Source organism: Coturnix japonica, chromosome 4 (assembly GCF_001577835.2).
Source record: "Coturnix japonica isolate 7356 chromosome 4, Coturnix japonica 2.1, whole genome shotgun sequence".
Classification (NCBI taxonomy): Eukaryota; Metazoa; Chordata; class Aves; order Galliformes; family Phasianidae; genus Coturnix; species Coturnix japonica.
In genome coordinates, this window is record NC_029519.1 from 12,789,982 (window position 1) to 12,810,675 (window position 20,694).

The window sequence follows — 20,694 nt, forward strand, 5'->3', positions numbered from 1 at the left end:
TCACTGCGGTTGAAGCACATTAAATAATGTTCTCTTTAGGATGCCATTATTTCTTGGCATGACTTGAAAATGTCATGTTAAGACAAAAGCACACACTGAAGTAAGGGCAATATTGGGCTTTTTTTTTTTTTTCTGAGATGTGCAATTGTTTTTCAAGCAGCAGCTTCTCATAATCCAGTCCCATGTGGCTGAACCTAACCCAGATACAGCACTGAGAGCTGTTTCCCTTTTCAGTGTCAGTACAAAGCAAACCAGGGACCAGCTCCTAGCCCTTGCTCTGGCAGCTTTAATGCTGTCCTAAATAGGTTACTGAGGATTACTTTTGGCACTGTTTGGGAAACTCATCTGGCATCAAGCCAGCGTTCCCAGCTTTGTGCCAACTGCTTCTTGTTCTCTTCTAAATCAGGGAAGTAACATCAAAAAGTGGCAGGGAACAAGCTGAAGAGTGGGGCTAAAGCACGCCACACCCCAGTGATCTGCGTAAGCACAAAGACAATTACAGGCCAGATAAGTGACTGCAGTTTCTTCTGGGTACAGCACAGAGACAGCAGTGCCTCTGCCAAGACTGTGCCAAATGCTCAGGCGATTCATGAAATGCTGCCCATAAGTAAGAATTTTCCTGCAAACACTGAAAATGTTATGCTATCCTTTCTTCTGCAGCACTTTACCTGAAATCCTTTGCACTCTGTGGGACTACAAATGGCATCAGGGGGGATGCATACAGCCCACACCAGAACGAGGTTTCCAGATATCAGAAGTGAGCAGTTTCCATGATCCCTGCAAAAATATCAGCTTGTCTGACTGCTTCTAACTGTAAAAAGTAAAACACTGCTATAATATACTGTTGCTACATCACAGACGTTGCAGCTGAAATCAACCTTTTGACTCTATTTCTTCTCCCATCTCCCACGGCATAACTTTTCTCTGTGCCAAACTCTGAAGGGTTAACTGGCATTGGCTGGAGGAGGGGGAAGTCGGAGGTCAGCTCCTGTTGTGACACCAGCGAACTCCCGAACTCAGGAGTTACTCCTTAACCATGTGGTTTCATCGTAGGTTCTTCCTGCCAGCGATTTCTCACTTTAATCGCACACCCACAGCAACCCAGATCTTTAAATTCAGCAATTCTTTCTCAGGTTTCAGCAAGTCATTGGCAGCCTGAGCTATTTTTGGGATATTTTCTCTACTGCAGATGCAGCTTAGGAAAACGCAGGGAGCATGCTAAAGACCTGCAGCTATTTGCCTTGTACAATTTGCTCATTTCTCTTTATTTCTCTGTTTTCCTGCACTGATCACTTAAAGGACAATCTCTCTTGCAAACAAAATCCCCGGAGCCTGATTAGAGGGACCGAAGGCTCCCAGACACGGATTGCCTGCCAGCCACAGCACGGTAAGGACATGGACACTTTTGGCTAGCCTTGCATTGCAGTTTTTTAAGCTTTGCTGAACGTTTATTTGTGTCCATCGCTTCCAAATCAACACTGCTGGCATGGCAGGCAGTCTCCAGCTCCTGGTCTCCATTTTCATTCCTTAAAATCCTCAGCGCTTGTAAGTAACACGTTTATACTCACCGTCTCTTTGTGTGTTCTAGAAATCAATGACTGACACTGATTTTGATCGGTTCCGGAGTTGTTGTTTTTGGGTTTTTTTCCTTACATTTTAGCATCTTTTAGAGATTTGTAATTTTTAATCCTGACTGAAATTGTGGGTGTTTCTATTGCCTGATCTTCCCTATTGTAGATATATTGCTAGTCTCATTATTTAGCTCTAAAAATAATGCAAATCAGGGACTCGTTTTATGTACTGTAGAGGGAAGCATATTTAAAAAGACCTGCTATTGCTGATTTACTGTTATATACGGATCTTTCTTGTCCTGTGTGCAGGTTCTGCTATAATACCTTAACGCTGCCACAGAGCAGTGTGCTAACATCACAAAGACAAATACACTATAAAACCAGCACAGCAGAGTTGTGCTGAAAATGAATAGGTTTTATTGTGCAGTTCTTTCTGTATAGACTCACAGAAATGCATGAAGTGAGCTCTGCAGGAATGGTGAGATCCCAGTTTTACAGGATGTGCTGTTTATTGAAATACTTGTAGAAATATTTTACTGCTGCAGGAAGATGAACACAGCTCATTTCTAATGAATATACAAACCAAATTGTAGGAATGTGTAGTGACAGAAACTGGGAAAGGGATTCTTCTGATCCTTTACTGTACTTGAGGCTCTTTAGAAAACCGTAATTGTTTTATCTCATCAGGATTAGTAACGTGATGCCTGCAAAATGAGAATCCTCCTGAGGGCTTAATGCATGTTATCCAAATACTTGACTGCAACTCAGTGCGTGCTGTCCTACCGAGAGGTTTCAGAAAGCCTGACTTTGCACTAGGGGGAGAGGGGGTTTTCCCATACAAGCAATCAGAAGCTGTCTGCATCTGCTGCCAGAACAGACAGGAGCATAATGGACAAATGTAGCCCCATTACCTTCCCTATAGAAATGTTTGGGCATTATCGTTTATAGAAAAAGCAAAAGTTAGCACAGCCTTCAAAATGGTATTTCAGGAGGTTTTTCAATCTTCACCTTTTCCTTTCCAGTAAGGGAGACTTTTTGTTCATTTCCTAGCCTGCATGTTTCTTGAGGGATTGGGAAAACTGACTAGAGGGATGGGGGAGATGCTGTGAGTGCACAAATGGATTGAAGATCTTATGTTCACCAACAAAGGCTTTCAGACACTGGATTCTTATTTAAAGCTTATTTTTCAGCATTAAAAAAAGTTATCATGTTGATACCTGAAGAATTTAAACAAAACCAAAGCAAACAAACAAACAAAACCCTGAGCAGTCATGCAGGATATAATGAATTAGAGCACTAGAAGCCAAGAGGAAAACTTCAGTTGCTATTAGTAGGTTTAGAATCAGGCCCTGGAGGCTGTATTTTTGCTTCAGAAAGTGTCTCATCAATTTTGGTAGACAGTTTCTAAGATACCGTGTTCCCCCTGAAAAGCAGACTGGTCTCTGAGCCTGGCTCTCCCCTCCCACTGGCAAACCTCAGCCTCGTTTCCACTGAAGTCATGATACTAAATCAGCCTAATGAGATGGATGAATTAGTCCTTTAGTCCTCAGTTCCATTTTGCACTCAATCCCAAATGTGAGCACTCAGCCTGCAGGAAATCTTGAGACTACGCATTTGACAGAGAGTGCAGGCAGAAAACAGTGATTATGGTCGGATGTGTTTTTGCTCAATCTTAGGCAAGCATTGGATTGTTTACTGTTAACAGAGGAACTGCTATGTCATCAGACAGGCTACAGGGCACGCATGTAAATGTAGATCCCTTATGTTCTCTCTTAAAAAGTTATGTTCAGCACAAACAGAAGCGAAATGAAGTTCTAAAGACAGGACAGGTCTGGGCAGAATTTGTTATTTAGGAATCAACCAACATAAAACTCATAATCATACACTTCTAGAAATAGACTATTCATGTGTCACGTTTGGGATCGCTTTAGAAAACGCCATTCTAAATTTTGCCACTGAAGAAATATATATATATATATATAAAATTAGAAAGACAATGATTGTTGGAAAGAAAATAATCTGGATAATGAAGATAATAGGTGCCTTCTAGAATATATTAACTTATTTTTTAAACACACTGCTGCATATAAGAGTTCCCTGATTCAATGAAGAACATAAATCATGGGGATTAACAATCCTCTAGATGTTCCAAATGGAAGATACACCCATGCTGAGCTAATACATTCATTTTGGCTTCCCATTGGATCTTGCATAACACTTTCATACAAAACCTTCAAACTAGGACCACAAATAGCACCTCCCTCTGCTATGAACAGAAGCGGCTGCTTCTCCTGGTGCGAGTGATCACACTTCCAGTGTATTGGCTGTGTCCCCAAACACATGGATGTGGCTCCCTTGGCAAAGAACAGATGGAAATCTGGAAATCCACGCACCTCTCCTTACCCACATTCTCTTCTGCTGCTCGAGGCCTTCTCCCACCCTTTGTGCACCAGATAACTTGTCTGACGCCCGGGGTTCACAAGAAATGGCAGATCTAGAGGAAGATGACAGCAGCCCTCCATGTTGCATTAGGTCTTTGTGTTTTTTTTCTGTGTGTGTGTGCATGTACTTCAAATGAGCTACACGCAAGACACTGAAGATTAACTGACTCTATAAATGCACTAATTTATAATTCAGCAGCAGCAATGATGCAAAGCGCTCTATAACTCATACTTGATGGCCTTTGCCTAAGGACAAGTATATGCAAAGAGCTGACGGCTATCGGGAAGGGCAGTGGCTAAAGTGGAACAGATGCTGATTTACAATAGAACTTGTTCTGGAGGCAGAACACGAACGTAAAGCATAATTAGTTCTTCACTTGAATAATCACAGGATTTAGTCTCTCCAGTTTTAATGACATCCTCAGACACACGCTACAGTTGCTATAAATCAGTTATTGTACATAAGCAGAGCCATGATAATTTCTTATATTAGGTTTAGGTTAAGCTGAACAAATTTTACATGCAAACAAATATCAGTGTTAAGATTTTTGTTGATGTAGTCTATCTAGTCCTTAGCAAAGGCTTTAATGTCTGCCACAGTATTGTCCTGGGGAAGCTGGCTGCAGCTGGAAGGCCATGCAGGGGAAAAGGACCTGGGGGTGTTGGCTGATGCTCAGCTGAATATGAGCCAGCAGTGTGCCCAGGTGGACAAAAAGGCCAATGGCATCCTGGCTTGCATCAGAAGTATTTGCCAGCAGGAACAGGGAGGTGATTGTCCCCCTGTCCTCTGCTCTAGCGAGGCCACAACTTGAGTACTGTATTCAGTTTTGGGCTGCTCATTACAAGAAAGACACTGAGGCCCTGGAACATGTTCAGAGAAAGGCAACAACACTGGTGATGGGTCTGGAGCACAGGCCTTATGGGGACTGGCTGAGGGAGCTGGAATTTAGTCTGGAGGAAGCTCAGCGGAGACCCCATATGTCTCTACAACTATCTGAAAGTAAGTTGTGGCAAGGTGTCTCTTCCACAGGCTACAGTACCAACAAGCAAATGCTCTGAGTAGCATTTCTTTTGCAGATAGCCTTTAGAAATGGATGGCTGTTCTTTATAAATTAAATTTTGCAAAATACCCTTGCAAAATGTATGACTGAAACTCCATCCCTAAAATTGGAATCAGTCACTGCAAGTTTCACAACACTCAAGTGTTTATATTATCTTGAGATTTTAAGGCAGTGAGCTCCCACTGCAGCAGAGGTGCATTTAAAGATGGCATGTCCAAGGATACATGAAATTACATTGACAAGAACCAGTTCATCTGCAGCCACTGGGTAATTTTATTTTAACTAGGTGGAAAAGAAGTAAACCCACTGGACAAAGTGATGCTTAAAACTATTTGGGAAAACAAACCATTGTCATTAAGGACTCATGAATTCAGTGACAGTGCTTTGCAGTCTGCAGGATGGATTGTTACAGGGTCTGATGCCATCTTTTGCATTTCTAAACACCGGCTCCAGTTAAGCACAGCTGCAATGGATGCCTTAATTTTTCCCCTCACATCTGTCATCCTCTGTTCAGTCAGCTCCACTGGATATTTATTTCTCTAATCCTGCAGATTCCTGAGTGACTTTGGTTTCACTACATGTGATGATCAGGGAAGAAACCATAAGAAGAATCATTAGCAAAGGCACCTGAAAGTGGAATTCATTCCTGAAAGTTCAAGCCCAAGCCAATAAGACAAATCATCAATATATATGAATGACACACACAGAACCCAGATCGTATTTCTCACTATGTAATATCACCTCCTCTACCACTGTCTAGTAGAGATGAAAGTCATGAGATTTATCTGAAGCTGAAGTGTATAAACTCAGTGTAATATCTGAACAAAGCAATGGTTCAATACATCACTTTTTAAAAGAAAAACAAATGTGGGTAAAGTTCTGCTCTTCCTAACACTGTCTCACACTTAGCCCTGAACATTTCATGATGTGACTGTGTCTTTTTTGATGCCAGACAGCATTCAGCTGTCCTCAAAATCTGCAGGCAAAAAAAAAAAAAAAAGATTCAAATGAAATAATTCTCTATTTGCAGAGGACAAATAGCCTCAGATTATTCCTGTTCAGTATGTGGAGTCTTTCAGATGTGACAGTGATCTAGTCATATTCATATCTAATAAGCTAACCACTTTAGAGTTAGATATAAACAAATAATATTTCAGCCCCGCAGAACAGGCTGACCTCACACAAGCCTCAAATTTAGTTCTTTCATGCAGTTTGTCTGAGCTGGTATTATTAATAGACACACTAAAATGGGAACTTCACCCTGGCTCAGCTTTGACTCATTGAATGGCCTTGGGCATCACATAACCTCTGTCTCCAGTGCACTATCTGCATAATGTGTTAGTCTATCTAGTGACTTTACAGAATCATGGGAATATAAATGAGGCATTTCACAGAGCTTTTAGGTTACAACACACTGGCTTCCCTCATAACCCCTCCGTATTTTTATAATGTATTTCCTGAATTTTAACATGTCTTTTTCATCAAGGCAACTAAACTGTTTAAGCAGGAGGAACTATTTAACACTTCCAAAATAAGCATCCTAAGATTAGTAAATTGAAGTAATAGAAAGGAACCACAGCCATATAAAGCTTGGATTCTCACAGTCTCAAATGTCTTTATCAGTTGATGCTTTTAAATAAGCTCTTAACTGCCCAAAAGAAAACTTCATTTCTCACCTTGAGAAGAAATAATAGATAATGTGGTTAGTAAAATTTGTACCAGAAGGAAGAATCTGTTGGTTATTAACCTGGTAGTGAAAAAGAGTTGTATTATTTCAGAATCTGATCTGTTTCTGAGTGCAGGACAATTATATCCACTTTACTGCATCAGAGGACATAAACCCTCAGTGCAGCTGAGATCATAAAACAGCAACTGAGTTAAGTTATAAGCTTAGTTACATATTTTCTTGTTTTCTACTGAAATTATTCTGCATTCTGACTCCTCTGCTCTGAGTATGATCCTTTCTATCTCAGAAAACGGCCCATTCCCCTTAAGGAATGCCCACAGGGGACTTAGAAGATGTTGACATGCAACACTCAGATGTTTGTTAATTTTTAATGCCAGCCTGAAATAGATGCAAAAATACAGACTCATCTGACATCAGTTTAAAATAGAAAGATAGAGCGTCAAAAGTTGATTAGTTCAACAGTGATTATTGCATCAGTGCATGCCAGGAAATAATCTCCATGCAGCAACCCTACAATACCCAGGCATTAGGCTAACTACTGCTGCTTCAATGGGTACACAACTGAGCTTTGTCAAGATGGTATTCTCTCTATGCTCATTCACCCACTGTTATCTCATTTTTTTCCCTCCATGACTTGGTTTCTTCTTTATTTGCATTATTCCAGTTCAAAAGGAACAGACATTAATGTAAAGCATTACTTACAGGGTACAGGGAGTATATATTGAATGCTATTACCTTTAATTATCGAGTGGTGAATTGTTCATCAAATTCAGGCCCTCTCAGTTAAGTCCTCCTGGAGCATGGTTCTCTAGACAGCACAGCTCTCAGGGAATGGTAAACACTACTCCATTTCTAATTATGTCACTAAAGTGTAGTGAGAAAAAACACCGTGTATTACCCCAATAGGGCTGCATGTAGATATGTATGAATGCATCCATATGGAAAGAGAATTCAGAGCTTCAAGCTAACTCACAGCTTGCGTTCTTGTGGAACTTGGCAATAGGACAAGGAATAAGAACTCTAAAGCTGATTTGATCCCTAATAATTAAGAAGTATTATGACATAACTACAAATGTTATATCCTGTGCCTGAAAACGCTATTTTAAAAGGCAGTTCAGATGAGAATGCAAAAATAACCAAGGTCGAATTCATTGGCAATATTCCCATTACTTCAATAGGACATTTGCTTGTTCACTGTAGTTACAATTTTGGGTTCGTGTCTTTCCAGTAATTAGGAAAGAGTTACACCAGCCTAAAAACTACTCTGAAATCCAAAGCAAGCAGATCTTAGGAGATGAGAAGAAGAACATTTCCACTAAACTATTTGCATCTGGACAGGACTTTAGATACAACACCAGTGAAGCAACTTGCCCATATAAAAAGTTCTTAAAAAACTGAAATTAAAAAGCCTCAGAGGCCAAGCAGCAAGAAGCAGTCCGTGTACATTACTCTTTGATATCCAGGTAACCAGAAAGCAAGACTTGAAAGTTGCTCAGTGGCTGAGCAAAATAAAGGATAACATATAATCTGCAATGAAAAACAAGATACTCCACTCTACTGCAACACAAACTGTTAACAGCAGCAAAGCCAGAGAGTCAGTAATACCCCACAGCCAAAATAAAAGTACTGCAGCAGTTTCTGATCCTTGAAAAAATACTTATTCATAGGTAGGGCCATCTTTATAATTGCTGTGATGATAAAGCATATATTTTGGTGGTACTTTACCCTATTATGTGAGGGATTCTGCCACAGAGCAGCTCTGTGAAGGGGAAAAATGAAAACAACTGAAGCAGCTAAATGGCCCATTACGTCTTCTCAGAAGAAGAAACAGTGAATTATTTATGATTAATGGGATAAGCAAAACCACTAGGTTTAGAGCTTAGCTATAAATACATTTTTTGATGCAGTTATTGATTTACCATTTAATGATGGTTGGTTAAAGGATGAGGTTGCCCAGACTCTGTATCCATTACCATTACAGGACAAATGCCAAGGACTTGTGGATAATTGCTGTTCACCGACTTCGATATATTGCACACATACTGCACCCATACTTCAGTGGCTGGTTAGATCCGGGTGTGTTCCTCAATGCTGACCAAATGAGACAAGTGAAATCCCTGAATCAGCATTTTATTTTTGAGAACATGTAAAGAAATACGAGTTATATAGAAGTACACAGTTTGAGCGGTAGTTTGGGAATTGCTAGGTTGTATTCAATAACTATCAACTCTATTTTCACCCGCTGTAACTATTGCTTCACACAGACAAGAAAGGGAATAGTCTGAGTTTCACTGCCTGAACAGCACTGCGAGTTTCTGCCACTAGAGTGCGTCAACGCATATATGAAGATTAAACCTCTCCTATTAAATTCAAACTACTGCCATCACATCGGACAAAGTCAAGCAGCACCAATGCACTGGGTTTAATTATTTCCTTCTTGACTGTTAGAACTTGCCTTAAAGGTTACACTATGGGAAGGCGTCACCCTGTGCTCTGCTTTTGCTGGACAGGGGTTTTGATATGAGTGCTGAATAACACAGGCATCCAGAAACAGTCCTGCCAATTTTACAATTGATTACACCTGTGTTTTCAGTCCAGAGCCTGTGAAATATCATTTCTAGGCTAAGGTTTCTACTTTGGAGCCACATATTAACCCCATTACTTTGTACTGAAAAACACACAACCAGTCAGTGTAGGTAAATCTGCTGCTCCTTGTTTCTCTCGGTGCAAGATGTGGGCTGAACAGCTGCACGCTCACTTTTCAGAGGGAAACAACAACAAAACACACACCTATGCACAAACTGAAAACCTGCTGTTGTGCTGAGAATGTGGATGCTCCACTGTAGTCAAGTAAAGCAATATGGAGAGAGTCTATAAAAGTCCCCCTCTTTTATAGTAAGAAAAAAAAAATGAGAACAGTTAAAATTAGAAGTGCGTAGGCATAAAGCATTGCCAGGATCAAACAGAATATGTTCAAATGTACACATTTAGAAATGCTAAAAATCAGGTTCTGCCTCTACGCTTTGCAGAATCGAGGCTTGGCCCCTTCTCCATCTGTAAAGCCGCACTGACAGCATGCCCTTCCTCTTCTTTTTGCTCATTTTTGCCTCTTCACATTGCAAACCCTTATTAGCTGTTTTGATTACACAAGCTGAGCCTTAGTAGTAGTTTTTCCACCACCCATAGCATCAACTTTTTGATGAAGATTTTAGTCCAACACTATTGACTATCCTTTAAAATACACCAAACAACAAGAATAAAACCCCACCGTATGTGTAGAGAGGATACCCATGGGACAGTATTCAGATCTGTAACCCCATGCATCTTCAAGTGGATTTCTGAATGGAGACGAGCAGCAGTTCATTCATTATCTCCCTTACTTCCCATAGGAAAAGTCCTGCTACACCCTTCTTGGAAACACTTTGGCCCTACAACCTTAGGAAATACTGAAGAGACTCCCTGTCTCCTGTCACTGTGTTCTGGTTGCTGCTGCAGTATCCTTCTGCAGTGACATCTCCACCCTCACTGGCAGAGCCCCTCATTAACAGTTTTCTAGAATTAGAGTGTGAAGGCCAGAAAGTGAACCTGCTGCTTTTACAAAGAGGGAAGAACACCCAGGAGAAGGTATTTAAATTATGTCCTGAGGCAGAATGAAGTTGATTTATGTCAGGGATTATTTTTACCTTTCCAGTCAAGCAGAAGTTATGCAGCGAAGTTTGCTTAGGCACAGACTTGCAGCACTGCTTTGGGCCAGACAGACCCTGAAAGCATCTGAGAATGAAAGACACAGAGCAGCAGGCAGACCCCTGCCCTCCTGCGGCCCCTCCCAAAGCACCTGCAGGGAGGGGTCCCGGCTCTCTGTTCAGGCAGGTGCCAGACCTACCTTACCTGCACTGTGTAGGTAGCACAGAGCAGACATGCTGCTCAAGAACTGCCAACCGTGCAAGTTTGCTACAAAATAAACAAAACTGCATTTACCTGTACACAGGCAGCTACGTGCAAGCTCATAAATAAGGATTTTAAATGCATTCGTATGTCAATAGAGGTACTGATGTCTGTGTATCTGAAGTTTAACTATCTGATGAATATAGTTCCTAAACCACAGTGGATGAAGAACTAATTGCATTCTCCTCATCTTGTCTGTTGCCTACGAGCAGCGTATTGAAAGTTCCCTAGAAATGAGGAAGACAATACAGCTGGAAAAGGAAGGATTTCTGTCCAAATGTCATAAAGTAGCTTGAACTTTATGAAGGAGTTTTCATGTGTTTTTCCTCTATTACAATTTTAAGTAAAAACATCGCTTATTTTACAATAAGGCCTCCATTCTTTTGAACAAATACAACTGAGAATCAGTGAACTATGTTACAAAAAAATACCATTACAGAAAAAGCAGATGAAAGGAATAGCTCTTGCAGAAACTGTATCGTTCTGTCTCTTGGAAATGTCAGAGAGCACATCAGCACAAGAGCTAAACGATGCAATTTTGCATTATTTAACACAAGTGTAGAGAGGCAGCGGATGTATATGTTTGCCTATGGAACCCACCTCTGAGTTCTTGTCATCCTCAATCAGAGCAGCAAAGAGCGCTAGCACACAAGATAGGGTGATGCAAAAGGAAGAAATGAAAAAGATAACACTTCTATACATGCTTGCATCTAAATACACGGTGTACACATAACACCCTCAGGGAAGCTTTATTCCTTTCTCAGCACAAATTTTCACGGCCAGAACAGAAAGATTCTATATTATAGGCTTAACAAACATAAATATATTCTGCCTGCTACTATTCAAAATATTCTTGGAATCCTGTATTATATTTGCTTCCCCCCCCCCCCCAACTATGAGAGCAACAACATATCATTTCTAGGAGATTATGACATCCAATAAAAGCAGATGAAATTTGCACAGCCACTTGTGAGAAACAGAACTATTTTTCAACCTGCACTTTACATAAATAAAGCTGATAATAGCAAACCTTCTGGTGAATGAATTATTAGCAATTAGCTCTAATCTGGCTAGTGCATACTATTATGACATCTCAGTGGTAGACAAATGTGATTTGAGAGAGGTCTTTTTCCTAGCAGTAAAATAACAGGCTGAGGTCACTTTAAACAAATGTTTGAAATGCAATGTATTATTAGTATTTCAATCACTGCCAATTGCCTTTACTTACTATAATTACTGTTTCATAAGATTTTTGAATAAATATATTTTGCTGTGCGCTGCAAGAAAACATGTCACAAATTAAGATGATTCAAATTGAGACTTGTCTTACTGCAGCCAAAGCTTTAATCCCAACATCAATTATTCAAACACTCTCCCAACTGCACCTGCTTCCTTCAAAAATGAAGTGAATCCTCTATAAATATTTTCCTTCCTACTGAGAAGTAGGAACCCCATTATTTTGGGCACACCAATTCTAACACACCTCCTTTCCTAATTTTCCAGAAGGCAACTTAGTGAGCACAGTTGCCTCATTTTTCAGAAGTAACTAATCTACAGCTCACTGCAAGCTTCATGGAGCACATGCCCTTCTTTCACAGAAGAGCTTTGCAACAGGTCACCTTGGCTTTACCTTTGCTTTTGCATACAGGTTGATGAGCTGTGGGCTTCCAGGGAGAGCACATGGTTCAGACACAAAAGGCCACAGACTACATGACTGTAACATCACTGGCTTCCCTAACATTCTTAAAGCAGGCCATCTTCTGACTCAAGCGGGGCAGGGGGGAACTATGTGAAAAAGAATGGGACAGACTCTTCAACAGGGTGATGGAGCTGTAGGTGTTCCTGCTCTTTGTAGAGGAATTGGACTAGATGGCTTTTAAGGATCCCTTCCAACTTAAATGATTCTGTGATTCTATGATGAATAACAACTACCTCAAATATTGACGATTACAAAGACACTAATACTAAATGCTATATAAACAAGTGACTATCTTTCCAGAAGACATGAAATGCCTTAAAACAGAAGCACTGAAAGCTTCATAACAAAGTAATTCATAATATACTGATTTTGAACAAAACCAAGGACTAACAAACAAACATGGAATGGTGATTGGCAAGAGGGTAGAAAGGCACTACAGAGGGAGCTGGATAGACTGGTTTGATGGGCCAAGGTTAAAGGCATGAATTTCAATAGGGCCAAGTGTCAGGTCCTGCATTTTGGTTGCAACAACTCCAGGCAACCCTACAGGCTTGGGGAGGTGTGGCTGGAAAGCTGCCTGATGGAAAGGGACCTTGGTGCGCTGATGGACAGTCGGCTGAATATGAGCCAGCAGTGCGTCCAGGTAGCCACAAGGGCCAATGGCATCCTAGCTTGTATCAGGAATGGTGTGTTGAGCAGGACTAGGGAAGTCATCCTGCCTCTGTACACGGCATTGAGGCTGAGGGGAGACCTTACTGCTCTCTTCTAATTCCTGAAAAGTGATTGCAGTGAGAGCTAGGTTAGTCTCTTCTCAACTGGTGATAGCTGACAGGACAAAGGAAGTGGCACCAGGAGAGGTTTAGGATGGACATCAGGAAATACTCCTTCACATAAAGGGTTGTTAAGCACTGGAATAGGCTCCCCAGGGAGGTGGTTGAGTCACCATCCCTAAATGTGTTTAAAACCATTTGTATGTGGTGCTTGGGACATGATTTAGTAGTGGGATGTTAGAGTTAGGGTACTGCAGTTAGACTGTTGTTGGACTTGATGATCTTGAAGGTCTTTTCTAACTTAAGCAATTCTATGATTCTACGATCCCACTTCAGATCCCTTGTCTATACATGTGGTATAAGGAAAGGCATTTTACTCATCTCCCTTCTCTTTTGTAAATTCTCTGTGTTGTCCTCTATCATCTCTTGCTTCCCTCTCTGTTTTGCATGCAAGGTAACCTTTTGGGAGCCCTGTGCTCTTAGAGTCACCACAGAGCAGGGATTACAATCCATAGAAGAGCTGCCTCCTGAGAGGCTGTCAGCAACATGCTAATGTGACAGCTTAGTAAGAATTTGAGACTGTCACTTCCAGCAAAATAACTGCATTGAGCGGTATTTGGTACATATACAGCCACATATCCCTCAACAGAAGAGCCCTACTGTAAGGAAAACTGTTGATCACAGCCTGAACCTCTGATTAACCACCTGAGGCAACTGACGAGTCAGCTGTGGGAGCACAGGTGAAGGTAATTTAGCTGTGCTCCTGGAAGGGGTGGAGCTTGACTCCACCTCTCCAAGACCCAATTAAGGGCTGACCACCTCTAAGGCAGCATCTTTTTCTGGAGGTTGATCCTGTGTGGAATTTTTGCAGCAAGCATCCATCTTGACTGAAAGCTTCAGCACTGGTGAGTCTTTTCTTAGATACCCTCTGGCTATCCATTTACTCTGTAATTATAACTATACACCTACAAAATGTAAGCTTAATATATAGTCAAACAGGATGCACACAGGATCTTATGACACAAGTACACATCAGTAAACATATGCACTGAACTAGTGTTCTTGGATGATTCAGGTTTACAACATTCCTAGAAGTACAAGATTCTCTTGACAGCCATAAATTCATCTGAAGAGTGATGGTAACTAAAGAAACATGATTGATGCCACTTTTGACCATACCATATCTTGTACTAGTATGATTTATACCAGTTCATAGAATTAAATACTCTTAGCAAAAGCATTTTTGGCATTAGAAATACCATGCATTAAGGCTGCTACCAGTATGTAAGAACTCTAATAAGTAAATAAACAAATCACAACAAAGCCCACTCAATCCAAGGACTTTTTATGATATAATCTGGCCAGGCTTGACTGAGTTACCTTCTGAAGCAGACTTGAGGTGATACTGGTGTAATGTTGCTGCTGCCTGTAATTTCCTACCTGCAACTTCCATTTGAAGAGCACTTTTCAAAGCAGAGCATGAGCTTTCTTAGTTGACTCACAATAAAAACAGAAACAAGCATGCCCAAACAAAAACCCCTTGTACCTTGAGATGGGTCACTCCAGTTCCAGCCAGGCTGGCTCTGAAGCAGCTGGGCTCAGTGTGTGACCATTAGTCCTGTATTTTCTGGGTTTAAATCTCCTGCTCTTGCCCTGGCAACACCCACACACTCAGCCTTTCTTGGGAGAAACGCACATTTCTGTAGGGTTTGCACTGCTTTCCCAGTGTTTCTCCAGGAAGGGAAACACCAGAACCCCTTACGCTTCAAGACTGGTTGCACTACTGCAAGCCCAGCCTGCAGCAAGTAAGGATTTACTCAAATGCAACAGCCTAGAAATAGAGAAAAGAAGCTGCTTACCTTTAAAGGCCTCAGGTAGGCAAGAATCTCCAGCAAGGTACCCTCAGCTCCATTGCCAACTCATAAATGAGGTCTGGGAAGGGATGGACCCTGGCTGCACCCCTTCCAATCAATTGTACACTGCATGCAGCTGAGTTCTCCTGGATTGGCCCTGCCTTCCCACCAGGTGCTCAATCACTGCTTCAGGCTGTGACTAAACATTTTCACTGCAACATAGTAAAGTTGTAAATCTGTTCACTTCTGTTATTTAAGATAGATATAAAAATAACAGAACTCTCATTTTCTAAAAGCCGTAGAAACTGCATTGTGTCATGTACTATATGTATCACCAATAAACAGGTTCATTTCTTCCAGCCTTGCTTTGCTTGGTTCTCTTGCAAGTTTGACTACACAAGCTCTTAAAAACTTTAACATCACTATTCCAATTTTAATTCCTTCCTCCTGTGCACTGTTAGAGTCACTAAAAAGTAATTTCTATATAGTTATCCACATTCAGATAGGTCTGAAGTAGAAATCACACAGTATTTTCTACTGTTGAAACGTATGTAAGACATGATTATTGCCCCATGAAATTTGGAGTAAAATTCAAACAAACAAGGTAAAGGTATTCCTTCTATTTTGTACTCTCTGCAGTCATTAGGTAGTTTAGCAAGAAAATTAGGTTTTAAAGAGGGACTAAATATAGACTATAACAATTATTATCACTGAAATATGGCCATTCAGTGCTTCTATTTGCCAAAAGGTACCATTTCTTTTAAGTCATTTCTGTTTCCCCATGTACCTCAAGCATATTTTTCATGCCTTAAAAAAAACATCACATAATAATGAGATCTTTTCACAGAACATGCCAAGTTAATTGAAACAAGTAAAGTTAATTGAAGCAAAGAGAGCTCAGTAGCAAAGTGAAGTCATCCCCACTTGGGGTTCATGTTTAGTGGGCAGTCAAGATAACAATGCTACTAAGGGGAATAAATTTGGTGTGTGAGATCTAATGATTTAGAAAGTAGAGAGGTAGTGTTAAAATGCAGTACAGGTACATAGCCTGAGAGAGTTGATGAGCCTCAGGTTTTATTACTTGTATTCGCCTACATGATTGGATACTGTATATTACAATGCAATATTCAGATGTTCAGAGCAAGGTTGTGACACTGCTGTATAAACCACATAATGCAACAAGGTAAGTCTTTTCATAGTTTTATGCTTTTAAAGGTTTTATGAAACATAACTTTTCATACTGAATGCAGACTCGGAAAACAAGATTGTGATCACCTTTACAACTGGTTCAGCTTTATCCTTTTAATTCTTTACATTCATCTGAAAATCTCAATCTGGTACCGTTACCTCATTCTGTAGCCCTTCCCTCCATTACAAATTTGTTGTTTTCTGTTCCTACTTGTAATCACATATTTCTCTTTCTTTAGTGATTCTAGTATGGCATATTTGGACCTTTCTTCTTTCTGCTGTCCCTGTTACAGATTAAGCTTTATTAAAAGTTTGATTTCTAGAGATTTCTACCGCCTTTTTCACCCAAATCTCTGCACTTCCTTATGCTTAACATACTGCATTTAATTAAAGAATAATTAATGTGGACCATCTTGAAATTGCTGCCTTTTCAGAGTCTATTAAAAGCCCTTAATTTATTCTAGTGTTAATATCTTCAGATACTTGATTAAATAGTAAAGAAAGAAATGTCTGCTCTCATATAGTGAAATGATGGACTGCAGATTAGTAAAAGCAAATAATGCCACGTTTCATTTTCGTTATGCTATGGTATTTAGGGCTGTCATTTTCTCTTTAACAATGAGTTAATCTCTGTGCTGCCACAATTTTGCTGAATAGTAAACATCATAAGGGACAGATTCCACCTCTTAGTGTAAGAAATGACCATATATATATATATAACAGCACATAAACTATACAAGTTTACACAAGTTTTTCAAGGTGGGAGGGTTCAGACTAAGAGAAAGACATCTTAGCATCCAGGTGGTGCAGGTAATTTTAGGGGCCATGGAAAAAATGAGCCCATTTGTTTGCTGCACTTGATCATGAATACAAAACAATATACACTCAAGGGTGGGCAATGGGAAATCACTAATTGTGCAGGAGCTGGAGGGAGTAGGGATTATACGACATGCATTCAGCCTACTTGCCCCCACATGGGCAAGTTAGATGGTAACTGGAGAATGATGGTAGACTATGGAGAACTAAGTGAAGTCATGTTGCCAATCCATGCAGGCAAATCCAACATTGCCTCCCTCATGGATACACTGAATATGGAAACAGAAACATATCACTGCGTTCTGGATCTAGCAAATGCATTTTGAAGCATTTCAATTGCTAAGGAATCCCAAGACCAGTTTGCATTCACATGGGAGGGCAGGCAGTGGACTTTTCAAGTCCTGCCTCAGGGGTATGTGCATTTGCTTACCTTTTGCCATAATCTGGTGGTGCCTGGCTTAGAAGATTGCAACCAACACTCTACTGTCAAAATGTACCACTACATCGATGACTACATCTGACTTGATAAAGGCATTAGAGAAGGCAGTAACTTCACTAACAGCCCATTTACAGGAAAAAGGTGGTGCTATAAACCCATGGAAAGTACAAGGATCAGAGCTGTTGGTCAGATTTCTCAGTGTTGTCTAGTTGGGTCTTACCCAGTGCAATCATAGATAATGTTCAAGCGTTCCCAGTTCCCATGACACCAAAACAGTTGCAGGAGTTTTGGGGTATAGTATTACAGTGTCTTTATGACCACCAGTATTTAAGGTAATTGTTATTCATCATAGGATCACAGAATATAATTGTGGTGTTCTGATCAGATTTTATTCCTCAGTAATTAAATTGTGTCCTCCCAAATTACTCATTCATTTGAAAACAAATGATGACAGTCTTTCCTAATGCTCCCCAATTGCTGTGTCCTGTTAGACTGTTGCTAGGTTTCAGTAGGGGTGGCTGTATGACTGCCCTGGATAAACAGATACCTACATATTGTTGTAAATTTATTAATTTATTAGAGCAAGCACTTTGGACTGTTCAGAAATCAGAAATGCTATTAATACACATGGTTGCTCCACAGCGGTGGAAAACATTTTGTGAAGGAGACACACTACAAACAGCCATGTCAAAAAATATGTCCTAAGGCTTATTATTAATGTATCAGCTAGCATAAATCACTCCACTGACCTCAATGAAACCATGGTGAATTTATAGTGTGAAAGCAGCAATGTAAACTACGTATTCCTTTATCACCGTGCATTAGAAAAATACATTCGAAAGGATAGGATATTGCATTAGCATAATATCTGAGGAAGACTGCAGCTCACGAAATTAAGTGGAAAGAATTCCATGAAAAAGCAACTTCCTCACCTTTCATTTATTTCAAGTGCTTTGATCTTTAGGTTTTTAATTAATAACTTTTCTGACTCCACTGGCACTTCTAAAACGTAATGTTTCTACTGCTAAGTAGAGGATTGTCCGGTCCCAGATATATAAACAAATATCAGTTTAGATTTTTTTGCAAACCTATGCCTAATTTTGTAGTACAAGCACAGATGGTGTAAAAGGACCTAACTCTATACTTGCATAGGAGTGAAAAATGTCTGAAAAACAATGTCAATTTTAAAATAGCAGCCTGGATTCAGAGCAGGGTGAAATTATGACATAGCTCATGATATGAAACAGGATTCCAGAAACACAACATGCAAGGGCCTTTAGTCTGCTGGCTGGTATCACATCCTGAAATGAGCTTTTGTACAAGATTTTTTAGAAGAGACTTCAATAAGGCCTTAATATATATGGAACAATAGCAGGATATGGCCTCTAACTGGTAGGAACAATTACTGTTCTCAGACATGCAAGTTAGCTTTATTGGATTTGGTGCACGCTTTCTGGCCTAGATACAGAGCTGCATCTAATTTCTCATGGGCACAGCTGTGACACAGTGAACCTACTAAAGAGCAGCAACTATTCTGTATGAGCAGAATATACTGAGGGAAACTCACACAAGCCTCACGATCGTGATAAACCAGCTTGGGAATAATGTGAGAAAGCAAACCAGGCTAAACCACTTTCGTCCTAGCTACACCCATAATGCCTTGGAGGCTGCAGTGCAAGGGGAGAGTTGTCTAGACAGTCTCCACAATGGGTGGGAACTCCTCAGACCAAAGGAATTCTCAGCATGTAAATCTTCCAGTTTCGTGGCAGAGCCATCCAAAAAAAGACTCTTATGATGGAAAGATACAAAGATAGAATTTACCCTCTGAGTGTAAGTAGAGACTCTTCTCCTCCACAACAAAGCTAACAACTTCATAGAGATTCTGGCTGTAGGCACTGTACAGAAAAATAAGGAAAAAAAGACAAAAAACGGTTGTATAATGTTTCCTTAATTCTAAGAAAAAGGAAAATGATATATTTGGAAAAGAGGAGTTTCCATTTCCCTTTCTTTCAGTTCCTAGCTCTGACTTTTCCACAGTCTTAAGTATAAACTGCTTCAGTGTCAAGTCTCCTTTGTCATCCATCTCTTTACTCCACTGGTCTTTATCACTTGCATTTAACATTCAAACACTTAAGAATAATCTCTGTCAGTTTTCCCTTAGCTGTGTGCAGTGCCCTGTTAGGCTGCATTTTCTCATTTTCCAACAACACTGAAAAGTTGCCTGGAGCTCCGAACTCTCAGATTTACGCAGTCCCCCCCAGAATAGACTGGCACAGATTTCTGTGTCACCCTCTGATAAACCAGATGGGAGAAATGACTGGCTGAAAGACAATCAAGGGAAAAGGGTAATTGTTTGTCAGCTTGATCCTCTGCCTCACATCTGCACAAACACCTGCACGAACACAGAACGGGTGGGACAGGAAAAAGAACAATCAGCTGAGGTAGAGCTGCTTAAATCAACATTACTACTGCTGCAGAAATGCACGTGGAACCGCAGCCTAAATGTGCTATTTTAAGGACTCTTTTAAATCTCTCACCTGTCACGGTCCCTATTAAAAGAATTGATACTAATAGGGCAAGGATTATATCACTCCTGCTTACAATGCAGCCCAATTTTGGCTCATTGTTTCCTTGTTCTCGTTGTTCTTGTTTGTAATTGCATTACAAGATACTCAGAACGCTGATCATCTCTTGGCCTGTATGAGAAATATCTGACTCCCCTGTAGTTGGTGCCAGTTTCATCACGGATTCCAAAGGGGTTGGACCTTTGGAACCAGACCAGTTGGACAAGCTGGTTTTGTTGTTGTTTAATGGCGACATTTCAGAGCAGCTTTGGACCACTGAGAAATACCTTTTTGCAAGCAGCCAGTCTGAAAGAAGAGCTACCTTGCCCCTAAACCACACTGATGTAATTGCACTACCACAGTAGACACCCCTCATACTGCTGAAAGATTTCTTTATACTGAAGTCACTCAGTGCATTTGACTTTACATGAGGCACAGCACGCCCATCAATCATCTGGAGAAAACGTGCTAAAGTTAGCAGAACATAAAAGTGCTGTATACATAAAGGAACTCAATGCACTCAGGTTCCTTGAAATAAGACCAGTAAAGGAACCTGAGCTTTAACTGAATCAAAGGGCCAATGAAACAGACGTTGCAATTAACCCAAGTCATCTAATTCGAATTTTACGTGGTTATGAGTTGAAAGACTTAGAAAAAGCC

At 40.4% G+C, this 20,694-nt stretch overlaps 1 protein-coding gene across 1 annotated transcript in view; it reads left to right on the forward strand.

Moving 5' to 3' along the window:
* Nucleotides 1-1,077: 1,077 nt before the first annotated feature.
* AMMECR1 (AMMECR nuclear protein 1) overlaps nucleotides 1,078-20,694 on the forward strand; it is an 84,565-nt gene continuing 64,948 nt past the window's right edge. Inside the window, exon 1 of the mRNA XM_015860463.2 lies at nucleotides 1,078-1,387. Within this exon, the coding sequence (XP_015715949.1) occupies nucleotides 1,216-1,387 (172 nt within the window). The 5' untranslated portion in view covers nucleotides 1,078-1,215. The remainder of the gene's footprint in view (nucleotides 1,388-20,694) is intronic.